This window comes from Leptonotus elevatus, chromosome 2 (assembly GCF_054856555.1).
Source record: "Leptonotus elevatus isolate MCC_2025b chromosome 2, RoL_Lele_1.0, whole genome shotgun sequence".
In the NCBI taxonomy this organism is placed as follows: Eukaryota; Metazoa; Chordata; class Actinopteri; order Syngnathiformes; family Syngnathidae; genus Leptonotus; species Leptonotus elevatus.
Window position 1 is genome coordinate 15,906,192 of NC_141240.1, and position 13,539 is coordinate 15,919,730.

The following is a 13,539-nucleotide window of genomic DNA, read 5'->3' on the forward strand; positions in this document are numbered from 1 at the left end:
AAATCACTACTGACTGCTACAGTAAATTTGAATGACCATGTTTGGCGTAAACAAGTGTACTTCAGTTTGGCCTGTCAGTTTAAGTCGATCAGCTGTTGCCAACAAGTTGAGAGTGATGAAGTGTTCCTCGGCAGTATATAAATTTAGTTGCAGTTTGAACTGCTGTTTGAAGGCCGCTTTAGTTTCCCCGCCTGGCGAATTCTGCAGTGCGGCTGCACCATTTCGCACAGGGGATGATGTCAGGTGTGTCTCTACGTGCTTTTCAGTTGCAGCTCTCTTTCATCACAACAGCTGCTGCCGTTCTCACTCCTGCTGGAGGAAGCAATAACACTCAGATGTCAACACAAAAGAACCTCTGGAGTGCAAAAGGTACCATGTGTTTAAAAAAAAAAAAGACAAATTATCATGGGATTATTGTTGAAACAGGAAATTTTCTTTTATTAGGTTGAAGATGTACGGAAGAGGATTAGGGCCAAGGAAGAGTAAAAAAAAAATAAGGGTTGGCAGGATTCTGACTTTATTCTCAGAATTCTCACTTTATTCTCAAGCATTCTGATTTTAAAGTCAGAGTTCTGAAAAAGGCGCTTTTTATTTATTTATTTATTTTAGAGGATCAAGGCATCTTTTCCAGAATAAAATGTATGGTATTACGAGTGTAGATTAACAATATCGTATTTTGACTTTAATGTCAAAATATTGAAAAATACTACTTTATTCTTATAAATTCCAACAAAAAAAAATCCATCTTTGTTCTTGTAAAGATATTTTTTAAAAATTCCTCCTTGAAAAGCCAGGACATAAATGTGTGCAGCATCGTTATCACAGTTTTCCTCTTTGATATCATTGGTCCCCTCCTGTGGTGGCATTACACACACACGCACACACACACACACACACAAGAAAAATTCAAACATGTCACAGATGTAACCCAGATTTACAATATTGGCGGATGCATCATGATGGAAGTTTTTGTGCAGCTTTCCACTGTATTTGAATACACAGGACCAACTCAACCGCTCATGTCCTCTTAAATCTGAATAGATTAAAATCTCTTGATTGTTCACTGACAGTGATCAATTATGTAGAATGTCATTTTTTTCTACAATGATGTGTAACATTTGTACCTGTGACGTCTCTCGCAAACCAAATTGCCCAATCCTCATTTACACCTAGAATTAAAACTACCAAATCAAAAATAATCAAATAAATTCATGACAATAATATTCAGAGTATTTGCGTCCATGCAAATTAAACATTTTTCTATGATTATTTTTTTTATTTATTATATATCCTCATTAATAATGGATGGAAATATATTGTTTTATGTTTTTTTTTTACTCCCTCTTGATTTCATACAGATCCAAAGTTGACACTGAATCACATTTGTTTTGTTTTAATGCAGTATGGTTAGCATTAAACAATTACAGCAAGGAGGCAAATTGGTTGAAACAACAGAATATCTAGGAAATAAACAAGAATGAGGCAGTATAATAAGTGGCAATGTCATTGATTTATTTGTGTTTATGATGGGATGCCACTTTCCCAGCACTCAGCAAGCGATTGCAGCATGACTATGGATACAATAGAAATGTTGAACTTTTTTTTTTATGTATTACTACACAGTTGTTTTTATTTTGTGTGTGTGTGTTCAAGACATGAGGATCCCATACGATAAAAACTGCAGTAGCTGAATGGGGAAAATGTACATACAGTATATATATATATTTTTGTAGAATGGCTGATCCATTACATGAATACTGTACAGTAAAAAAAAAGTGTCTGAAATCTAATATGGCTAAAGCACGTGAATGTGATGACATACAAGTAATAGTATAATATAATAGTATAATATATATTATTATTAATATCATATATATATATATATATATATATATATATATATATAAAATATGTAAAATAATATAATGATATATACTTAATCATATATATATATATATATATATATATATATATATATATATATATATATATATATATTATATAATAATAGTATAAATAATGGGTTTGGATGTAGTGGTAAAATGCCTTTAAATTTGTCTCAATATTTACAGTAAGGTATGAACTTCTTTTTTCTAACCACATAACATTTAGTACATTTCAAAGTTATACATGCACATACAAGCCGCACTTTGTAGCTAGATTGTCCATAATAATATACAGTAAGAATGCTGGCAGAAGCAAATATGATGTCAATACTGCAGTCACAAATGACAAAACAAACATCAACTGCCATATAAAACTTGAAAAGCTGTTCACTTTCCTTTTTGGTTGTGCAATGCAAAGGAGAATAACACACATCAGAGACAGCTTACAATTGTCATTTTGATAGCTTGGAATCAACTGCATGAGTGCAAGCAGTTTGGTCCCTTTAAAGAGCAAAACTGGTCATCCAAACCTTCCTCTTAACTCATTACAACGGAGCTCATAGCTGTTTTGCTTAAATCTTATTAACAAGCTAGCATTAGCAAGCTTATTAGCATGATGTCATGTGAGTTTAGTTGCTTCAGAAATTGCTGAGACAACAGTTCGCATCTTAGCATTCGGTTTATTATTTTCTATCGGTAATAATTAGTACTAGAAATCGTCTGTTCCAGGGTCAAACTGTCAACACAGACAATATTTGAAGAAACAATGAACATTTAATTCATTAAATTAACCAATAGCCACTAAGTTGAAGTTCTAATTCTAAATTGTAAGACATCAGGGGCAGATTCCGATGTATCTACCGAATCCAGAAAAAAAATGTTCATTTTATGTTTGAGTTCGAGGACTACTTGGGTGCCAATGTCAAGATTGACCCAAGGCAGTAAGCTGATCAAGTGGTTAGCATGTAAAAGCGCACAGTTCTGAAGTTTGGGGTTCAAATTTTGCTTCCGGGATACCTCTGTGGAATTTGCATGCTTTCATGGTTGTTTTTCTAGAAATTCCATAAAAATGCATTTTAAGAGAAGATGCTACATTGGTGTCCAAAAGTGTGAATACGTGTTTGTTCTTCAATTAGCTTCCTTTTTTCTTTCTCAAAAGTCAGCTGGGAGAGGCTCCAGCTCATCTGTGGCGCTACTGAGGATAAGCAGGAAAGAAAATGGATGTATTTTTACCCCTATTAACTTCTGAAGTCTGAACTCTTTTTTTGGGGGGGGGGGGTTCTTATAAAGAGCTCAGTATTGTTCATTCGGAAATGTCATCATTGCTCTTTATTTATTTATTTATTTATTTATTTTTATTGTTTTTATTATTTTTTTGTGTGTGGGTGAGAATGTGTATGTGCGTGTGTGCGTGTGTGTATTTGTTAGCTCACCAAAAACCTATTAGAAAAAATCTCATACCGTTCACGAAGTCTGAACTCTTGAGACTTCTCGACCTTCTGGAATGCAGATTAAAAGGAGCTATGAATCTGTCGTCTAATAGCGACAAATAATGTACTGGTAATCGGTGCCTTCTAGCTCACTTAGAAAGTCAAGTAAAAAAAAAAGTGGGCCTAATGTCGTACCTTGCCCTACTCTAGCAAATGTTCTTCGTGTACAAGAAAGGCTGATGAGGCAAAGGACAATCAGCATTTAGGTACAAATCCATGTATGAAAATAGTTCAGTGGCATGTGGGACAAGCGCTAAAATGGCTAATCGTCAAACCTTGGCTCATCCCGTGGGATCGGGGCCACTTTCTTCATCGCTGCTGGAGGACGGCGGTACATGCTCTCCCATCCTCTTTAGCTTGGCCTTGTAGTAGTTCTTCTTCATCCTGAAGGCTTTGGCTTTCTGGCAAGCGGCTCGCGTCTTCTCCCTCGCCAGCTCCTGCTCCCAGGCCAGAACCTTCATCCTGTTCTCCCACTCCAGCAGCCTCATGTGCTGCTGCTGCTCCAGGACGTCTGCCCTCTGCTGCTGATCGGCCGCTTCATGTGATCGGCCGCCTGACGGGACGAGACGCTGGGTGAGGAAGCCCGAGGTGCCTGGGGAGGGGACGAGTATTCAGGATCGGTGTGAAGCTGTCGCTTAGAAAAACTGTGAAGTTCATGTATACCTTTCTTTGTGGATTTTTAATGATGAATAAAGTTAATGTCTAGTTGCAAACGCCAAATAGCATCTGATTTGGTACCTGCTGCTGTGAAGTAGGCAGCAGGGAAGGATGAGTCCTGCAGCTCAGTATTGTGGAGGCTGGAGTTTGACGCGGGGCTGTGTTGCAAATCTGACCAGTCCTTCCCTGGTAGCCTCTCCAGGTCGTGACGCTGCAGGCAGATGGCCACGTGGTCCTTGCTGTCTTCAGCCTGTGCATCACACCGAAGTTTTACTTCCAGGTGAAATAGGACTTCATGTATTGTTATCGTTTAGAGCGATTGTTGTGATACCTGATTCAAGCTGCCATTCATTTGCCCTGCAGCATTTATAATCCTCAAGCTGCCTGTTTGACAGAAAAAGAGGGGAGGGTCTGCTGGTAGAATGAGCACATCCTGCTTACACATAAACTAAAAGTAATTAAAAATAAATGGCTTACAGATCATCGATTTCCTAAAATTTTACCAGACGAGCGCACGCACATGCAAGTTAGAATATGCATATCCGTATCACTTGAACAATACTTCTTTGACACCAATTATGACTTTACTTTTATCACGGACTTTGGCGCCATCTTGTGGCACCTTGGGACATTACAGAATGTGCATGTAGGTTCCACAGAACAAACCGTGGTGTGAATAGTGTAATTTGTTTATAAAACAAACAAGAAATGCAGCTTTTCCTTAGTTCTTGATTATTATAGTATTTTGACAAAAAAAACGTGGCACTATGTTAAATTGTACGTGTAATGCAACTACCGCCATGACCTGTGCATGGCACATAACGTTGTGATCTGCTATTAAGAAGCACTGCCTTGATGAATGTGGACATTCCATTGACGGCATCTCTTGCCATTCATTAATGCACCATTTCTGAGATGAATAACAACTGAAATGTACGCCTATTTTGCAGTGTAAACCTTATTTCGCAGTGCTTTGTTGACCTATCCCAGCAATAACAACGCTAGTTATAACGCATGGTACGGCATACTGTAACACAATGTTAAATGTGTCCTCCCCGTCAGTTCCGTAGTTTGACATGTAAAGCTGATCTGTACCTTCCACAAGCTTGCGCACCGCCGCTTTGTGGCCAGCTCCCCCTGCGTGGCTGGTAAGAGCAGCCTCGCCCATGGTCTGAAGTTTAATGGATTTGCAACAGGCCCGACATCGGGCGAAGTGAATGTCCTGGGTATCCTTAACCAGCCAGTCCTTGTATACCTCCTTGGAGAGCCAGGACTCCTGGAATTTGCACTTCCCAGGCATGGTCGAGGAGAAGTTTTAGCTGGACCGCTATTCCACGCAGCCTCACCTTCCACCGGTACGTTCAGGTTGACTCGGAAAGGGGGATATTATTTGATTCACTGCGCCATTCGTTTAATATTTGTAGAGTTTTATAAACCCCCGCGCTATTATTGCAGCAAATCGGCCCAATAACGTCTACTTTTATTGCTCATTAAACCACGGATTTGCTCCTCAAGTTGAAAAGAATGCAAAAACGAATTTGTGTTTTGTACGAACGTGCCGCATCATGGATACAGTCGACTGTACCGTTTTAACCAAATTTTCCTAAAAGCATCACAACGCTGTTGAACTCTTGCACGTGACTCATTGTGCCCAATAGAAATTACGCTCGATTTTTTTGTCAGCCAATCAGCAACCAGAAAGTCCTGTGAGAAGTCTGATTGGTCAGAACGGAACGGAAGACGGAACAGACTCACGTTTCCTCTTGTTGGAAACTTGTAAATGGAAATGTTTTGAAACGTTGCATAGTTTTTATTCAAGATTATACTGCATATTCTATGAAGGTCCCGATCACTCAGACATGGAGACAGCAGCATTAGTAGCCCCAGTCACAGCCCTGGAGTTCCTTCAGGATACCTTTCTACTGACAGGTAGGCTTTGTTTGTGGTCAATGGTCACAACCTTATAGATCAGTGGTTCCCAAACTTTTTTTTTTGGCTTGTCTATGTACCTCGAACCTTTTTGTCATACATGAGTGCCCCCCAACCCGTTCACTCATAATACGTCTTGAAGATTCTTCAAAAGTCGAATTTAACACAAATCTTGTTGTTATTTTGCCCTTGTTTGAACATGTAATTATTAGCCATTGTTTTCTTTTTAACTGCCTATAAATATAAATGTGGCCTTGAAAATCATATAATTAAAAAAATATGAACCAAAATAGAGAAATTAATTTCTCATAAATCTTATAACATTTGCTGTGTGTCCTGCCAGGCACATATAGACAAGCAACCATTCACATTAACACCTAGGGACGATTTAGAGTATTCAGCCAACCTCCCATGCATTTTTGGAATGTGGGATGAAACCGGCATAAACCCACAACGGCCCGGGGAGAGCATGCAAACGCCACCCAGGAAGACAAGATTAGAACCCATCACCTCTGCACTGTGAGGTTGATGTCCTAACCATTCGGTAATTGTGTTCCTGGTTAGGAAACACTTTTATATATCACAATTTCTTGAATTACACAAGTTCACAAGACATTTTGGGTAATTATATCATCACCATCATCAGCAAACAGGTGGGGGGCGCTTTTCTGTGCCTACTGCTCAGCGTGCACGAAGCAATAAAGGCATGCTAGAATCTGTTTGTTTTGGAAGAACACCACCTAACACCCTAGGGATTAAATAGAATAGTGGTTCTCAACTCAAAAGTGGATCACAGTCACACAGCCATTTTGTGTGGGTAATAAAAAATAAAATAAAATACTGGGTGTCAGCAGTTTTCAACAGTATATAAAGTTTCAAGGTTGAGAATGGCGTACAATCAACAAATTTGCTGGCAAGCAAATTGCTACACACGCTCACTAATTTCAGTTTTTCATGTGATTGTTTTATATTTATGGCCTATTCTTCTGCCATCTTTGTTATCAGGTGAGGGTCCAGTGTTGACGGTGTACAGTCTTCAACCTGAACCTAAAGCATGGGCCTCAGTACCTGTCCTCCAACAGCACCGCATCCATGGGATGAGGCCAAGAGTCTTGTCGACTGCTTCGCGACAGAGTTCACTCACAGAAAGTTGCAAAGAAACCAAAGGTAAACTTGATGTTAGCACGCATTTGGCTGCCTCTAGTGTATGTCTACGTATTTAGTTTTCACATAGTGCTGTGATGCATTGCATCAGTTATCTGCTTTGTTTTATTCACCACAACTGATGAGCATAATCCCCCTCTCCTCAATCCCCAGGCCTGAGCTCCAGCCCTGAACCCAGCTCCTATGACCTAGCTGTGTTTGGCGGGAAGGCGGTCACACTGGTGAGACTTCATTTGGATGCCTCTGGCCTGGAGTTTGCACGCTTGGAGAAACGGAGTCCCCTGGTGGAGCTTCAGGACTGGGTTCTGGATATCCGCTGGCTATGCGACGACAAACAGCCTCTCCTGTGTGTGGCGGTAGCCCACAACGGTGCCCTTCTCCTGGACATCAGCTCAGGGAATGTCTTGGCTCAGCGCTCGTGTCTGGAAGGGTGTCTGCTGTACTCTGCACTCCTTGTGGTGCACAAATCCTGGGCAGATACTGTTCTGGTAGGGGGGACTGTTTTCAACCAGCTAGTCCTCTGGAAGCCTGGAGGAGAAGAAAGTAATGACAAAGCTCCAGTGGAAAGGCGTTTGCTTGGACACAGTGGTGTTATCTTCAGCATCTCTTACCTCCAGGAGAAAGGATGGCTGGCATCAGCATCAGATGACCGCAGTGTCAGAGTGTGGGCTGTCGGCGCTTTGGGGGGCTCTGGAGGGAACTGTGGGGACTTAAAGCCAATTTGCTTAAGGGTGCTTTTTGGACACCAAGCAAGGGTCTTCTCTGTGTGCCTCTCCCCAAGGAGAGTGTTTAGCGCTGGGGAAGACGGGGCTTGCCTAATTTGGGACTCTGCTGGAGTTGGGACAGTCCTTCGCACTTTGAAGGGACATCGAGCGGGTGGGATTCGAGCGCTGGCGATCAGTGCAGAGAGAGATGTCACAGGCAGATGGGTGGCAACCGGGGGTGCGGATGGAGGGGTGAGGTTGTGGAAGGTTGAGGACAATGAAAAGGAAGACACTGTGACAAAGACGATAAAAGACCTGGAATTTTCCGGCAAAGGCGTACCTAAAGTGGTTTGTGTCGTAGAAGGCGAAGCGCACAATCAAAAGTGGAGCCAGTGTAGGATTGTGGTTTGTACTGACCAAGGATTTGTTTACCAGTATGGTGAGGGCCACTGGGACTTGGTGTGGCAAGGTTCTCCTGAGTTTCAGTCCTACTGTGTGATGGAAACTGTTGGTGTTAAAGTGAAAGACTCGGCGAGCGGAGCTAACTTATGTGCTGTTGGGAGCCTCAGTGGAGTCTTAAACGTCTTTCACATCTCTCATCCCCAGAATGGGATTGTCCTCCAAGCTGGATCAGGAAAGATTCACAGTCTTATTTGGCAGCACTGTGATAAATATGTGTATTTGCTTGCATCAGGTGCCGAAGGACGCGTCCATCGCTGGTGTATTGATGTGAGAGTGAGTGAAATGGGTACTTTGTCTCTCTGGGTAAAACGCTGCCCTTCATTTGCCTTGCCTGCTTGTGCAAAACGTTGGCTGACGGCTGCAGTGCGCCTCCCCTCCAAGTCTGAGAGGGCTCTCTGGGTGTGCGGGGACCGGAGAGGGTCTTTGCTTTTGTTTCAGGAAGACCCGGAGCAGGGGTACGAGGACGACTTAACTGGCTTTATGCAAGCATATAAAACAAGTCATGAGACTGATGGAACCCTGAACGAGAAAGTGAGGCCAGAGGAACAAAAAGGCTTGACGTTGTCTCCGCAAAGCTGCTTGTTTGGGGTGCATGGAAAACAAGGTGTTACATCAGTCTGTGACTATCAGGGACTTCTCTACAGTACTGGGAGGGATGGATGTGTGCGTGTTTTCAGAGTGCATTACACACAGAACGAAAAACATGAAGCAAGTGCTAAGGGTCTCCTGCAGCTGGTGGTTCTGAGAGTCCAGCGGGCTTGCAAAGGCATGGAATGGCTGGAGAGGGCTTTGATTATCAAGCATAACAATTCGGCAGTGAATGGCGTTATAAATGAATTTGAAAGCCCAAATACCATACAGGAGTCTTTGGCAGAAAGTCCCAAGGACCAAGAAAAAGGGTTAACAATCGAGAACAAGGGAGCAGAAGCTCGGTTTGTCATCTTTGGCTTTCATGCCACCCAGTTTGTGGTTTGGGACCCGGTAAGGCAGGAGAGGCTGTTAGCGGTGCCTTGTGGCGGTGGCCATCGCTCTTGGAGTTTCTGGCCGAGCCACATTGGGGCGTGGCCCGGATATGGCGCTCTGGTTTTCATCAGGCAGGGCTCCGTCCTGGCTTCTGAGTACCCGCTGGAGTCACCAAGCTGCTCAGGCAGGGCAGCATGGAATGAAGGATGGCGCCTAAGGGAGGGCATACATGGGAGGGGGATCGGGTGTGTTTGCCGGCTGGGGAGCATTTGTGTTCAGAACGACATAACAGCAAATGTAGCAGGAGTATTGGCGCCGGATGGGATTCAAGTTGAAGGCCCATGGGAAGTAATCGTGACGGGTGGGGAAGACACAAGCTTAACTGTTTTGGCCATACGTCCCAGTTCTGGTAGCGTCACCGTCCTCTCCGTTATTACCGACCATATCTCAAGTGTACGCACCATGGTGGCACTAACTCATGCGAACGGACAGAGATTTACGGCCCCATCCCAGTCCCTCTCTGCCCTGCTGATATCAGCCAGCGGGCGAGCTCAATTACAGTGCTACCGGCTGTGGATCGGTTGGGACAAGCAGAGACTGGCCCCCTTCTGCCAGGTGGTGCAGGTGGCCAGTCACCGATTGGACGAGCACTGGGAGAAGAGGCGGAACAGACACAAGATGGTGAAAATGGACCCAGAAACAAGGCATGTCAGAAGACTGATTTGGCGTATCAACATAAATTGTAAATACTTTTAAAAAGTGTTCTCATCATGGCTGTGTGTTTTCAGATACATGTCCATGGTAGTGGTTGACCACAATTCGGACTGTGTTCTTGTGGCTCTTGCATGCAGTGATGGAGCTGTCAGGTTAGTGATGTTCCTGCCAGTCTTTTTAGGTAATATTGACTGATAAATGATTACCGTGCAACTGTGTATAATACACCCCGACTGCCCTCAAACGCAGCTTTTTTCCTTTATATGTGTGTGTAATACCTGATATGAGATAGTAGCATTAGTTTTAGCAAAACCTGAATGACTGGTGATGTTCATGCATTAAAAAATATATATATATGTTTAACTCGCTGATCGCCTATCGTGATCGGTCCCAAAATTCCTGATTGTGTAAAGTCTAATTTGGATCATATTCTAATTAATTATGAGCTCATTTTGTCATATGTATGCAGGATCAAAGACTGCAATGTAAACCAAGGTTCTGATTCTGATTGCACATTAGGTCAATCTTTTTAGCAGGTATTTACGGTAGCCGTTCCGGCATCAATATAACAGGTGTTTCAACCCTGTCTTTTTGTTTCTCTGCTCTCATATTTGTTTTGCCTCAATAGCAGTTGGATCGTTCCTCACTGTATTGATGTCTCTTCTAGATTGTTCTCTGTCAGTGAAATGAAACGCCATATAGGTTTGCTGTGGGAGACATTTTACCACCAGCGCTGTGTGCTCAGTGTCGCCACCTGCAGCCTCCAGGATGGAAAAGGCAACAGGTGAGAACATCATATATTATTTATGTGTATATTTAATTTGTAGAATTTAATTGTGGGGATTTTTTTAGTTTGTATTTTAAATAAAAATATCTGTTCCGTATGAATGAAATTGTAAACTGTATAGCGATAATGGAAGGAATAGTCATGACAATTCGCATTTGTATGAATAAATTCATTGCAGCATTCTAGGGAGTACCTTGCTATGTAAACATTCAGTGTTGTGGAGAGTAAAGAGACATGACTCACCTTTGTTTCTCGTCTCATCATTTACTGCATCTCCACAAAGCGATTGTTTTTTTTAAATGGGTTTTTACAGTATACTTAATTACTGCACTGCGCTTGCATGAGGGAAAGGAGAGCCACAGTCGTCGCCCATGCAACTTTTAGCCGTTTTTGACTGCCAGGCGAACAGTAAATCACAATACGCCACAGCTCACGACCAGCGAATGAACTTGCACGCAGACTTACTGATGTCACATGCCATCCGACACGCCCCGCCTCTTAAAGCCACATGCGTTACACGCTACAATATATACAGTATTTTCTATACGTGTCATGCTTGCACTTTTGTTGTTGTTCCAATATGTTTAAAATGTGTTTAAAGGTATATTCTAATCAGATTAATTGTGGAAACTTGATTCACTAAATTCATAATTCCAAATGTATTTCTGCAGGTATGTGCTGCTGTTCAGCGCTGCAACTGATGGCAAGATTGCAGTGTGGGATCTGACCCATGCAATCTCTCGCTCTCCGAGTGGCGCTCCAACGCCACCAATCCACTGCCTGACCATTGCCGCCCACCAGAGTGGTGTCAACTCATTGGCTGTTTGGACTCAAACACAAGGGCCCCAAGATGGCGGTTGCCTCATAACGGTTCCGAGCGGCGGGGATGATGGACAGCTGATGGTGTCCACCCTCCGGGTGGACTACCTGGAATGTCGTGGCAGGACTGCGGGCTTTGCGCAGGGCCAACCACAAAGCCATCTTGGTGTACATCTCCTCTCCCAGTTGAATATCCCTTTGGCGCATGCAGCCCCTCTGACTGCCCTGAAGCTCCTCAGACCAGGCCTGATCGTCACCACCTCTTGCGATCAGAGAGTCTGCCTGTGGGAGCTCTGCAGTACTGCCATCAAACACAGAGGGGTGCTGTGCTCCCATGTTGCCGATGCTGCAGGACTTGCCGTGTGGGAGGAGCAGGTGGCGGGAGATGGAAGGAGAAAGGCCGAGCCTGAGGCTGACAAGGTTGTTGTTTATGGAAGGACGGAAGGTCAAACAAGCTTCGAACAAATGGGAGGGAAAGTGGGAGGGCTGGGATGTCAGGAGCAAGAAGTTGCTGATGGGTCATGGGAAAAGACAGAAGACACATCAATTACGGATGAACAGACAGAGTATAGCGAGAAAATACACACTAAGGACCGAGCTGGAGATGAGACGATCACAGAAATTGCTTTGAGGTCTTCCTGTGAGAAAAAAGAAGGGAAAGAAATGACAGGATGGGTGCTGGTCTGCGGTCAAGGCTTCCAGCTGCTGCAAATTCGAGATGAAGACAATAATGAAGCCATCCAGATGCATGAAAGGAAGAAAAGCGAGGAGGAGAAGAGCACACAGTAGCTTTTAGTGCAACAAGAAGTGGTTTTTACAATCATGTCACTAAAGACTCATTTTTGATCGCACATTGCCGCAATCAATAAAAGCATCTTGTGTTATATTTACAGACCTTTAAAATAAAGTTAATTTATTCTATCTCTTTATTCATTCATCATCTGACTGTGAGGTAGCTCCAAAGGATGTTTATTACTTGAGTGGCTCAAGACCTGATAATAATCAAGGAAGCTTGTTTTTTAAGTGCTGTATAAATGTATTTGTTTTTGTTTGCAAAGAATGTTGACAGCGTTAAATTTCTGGTCATAAAATGACATTTGGTGCACTTCACACGCTGTTTTGTGAGACAGGCCTCCCTCAGGAATTAGATATACATTGTTTAAAGGGGAAGTCAACCCAAACATTTTTTGGGATAATAATCTGTTTTTCTGTGTTTGCTCTTGCGTTAATGACCGGCGTACATCACGTGATCGACGGCGGTCATTAAACCGAATAAGGGCATATTGCGCGTGTTTACATGGCCTTTCAAACCCCGAATATTGGGAATGTTCTGGTTTTAAAAGGGTTATTGCCTGCATGTAAACGTAGTCATTGATGTCATCTTCAGTCGACAGCAAGTGGCAAAATGGCCGCCCCCTTAGATGAATAAAAACGGCTGGATTTTGCTTCATAACTCATATTCCACAAATGTAATATTAATAAGAATGTCTAGACTAGTGATGATATTATTGCCAAGAAATGTTTAAGGTTGACTTCCACTTTAAAAATAGCAAAATATAAGTTAAAAACATTTCTTATGCTAAGCACTTGACTTGGCCGGCAATGACTTTTTATTGAAAGTTGTGCAAAAAGTACTGAAACATTGAACAACTGGACGTGCCTCAGAAGTCTAGAGAAGATCAAATTAAGTGTAAAGGTTCTAGTCTAGTGCATTTTAGGCTCATCCTGATATTTACCATCAACCCCAACTCCCAAGTATATGTACTGTAAAGTGTGTGTAGGGCAACTGTATGGTACTCCGACTGAATGCACCATTAATATTTTAATGTATTAATCTCGTCTCGTGTTGCATTTTGTCTTGTGCCGATCTCACAAGCTGTCATCACAAAGAGAAAAGAGGAGGAGGGCGGGAGGAAAGTGAAAAAGGTAAAGATAGCAAGGAAATAAGTCAACAGGTGTGTGTA

General features: G+C 42.7%; 2 protein-coding genes across 4 annotated transcripts; one reads left to right on the plus strand and one right to left on the minus strand.

Moving 5' to 3' along the window:
- Positions 1–2,026: 2,026 nt before the first annotated feature.
- Positions 2,027–5,420, minus strand: fsbp (fibrinogen silencer binding protein). Of its 3 annotated transcripts, none has more exons than XM_086069458.1 (4): positions 5,129–5,420; positions 4,365–4,444; positions 4,115–4,283; positions 2,027–3,968 (listed from the first exon to the last, which is right to left on the minus strand). In XM_086069458.1, exons 1-4 carry the CDS (start codon positions 5,331–5,333, stop codon positions 3,658–3,660), a joined length of 765 nt encoding a protein of 254 aa, XP_085925584.1. In that variant the 5' UTR covers positions 5,334–5,420; the 3' UTR covers positions 2,027–3,657. The 3 variants fall into 3 exon arrangements, with proteins under 3 accessions (XP_085925584.1, XP_085925583.1, XP_085925585.1); XM_086069457.1 differs by having other exon boundaries at positions 4,365–4,447; XM_086069459.1 differs by having other exon boundaries at positions 4,365–4,417; positions 5,129–5,418.
- Positions 5,421–5,768: 348 nt separating this feature from the next.
- wdr6 (WD repeat domain 6) lies at positions 5,769–12,496 on the plus strand. The gene is made up of 6 exons (XM_086069453.1): positions 5,769–5,962; positions 6,968–7,129; positions 7,280–9,959; positions 10,044–10,121; positions 10,637–10,753; positions 11,428–12,496. Exons 1-6 carry the CDS (start codon positions 5,893–5,895, stop codon positions 12,362–12,364), a joined length of 4,044 nt encoding a protein of 1,347 aa, XP_085925579.1. The 5' UTR covers positions 5,769–5,892; the 3' UTR covers positions 12,365–12,496.
- Positions 12,497–13,539: the final 1,043 nt, after the last annotated feature.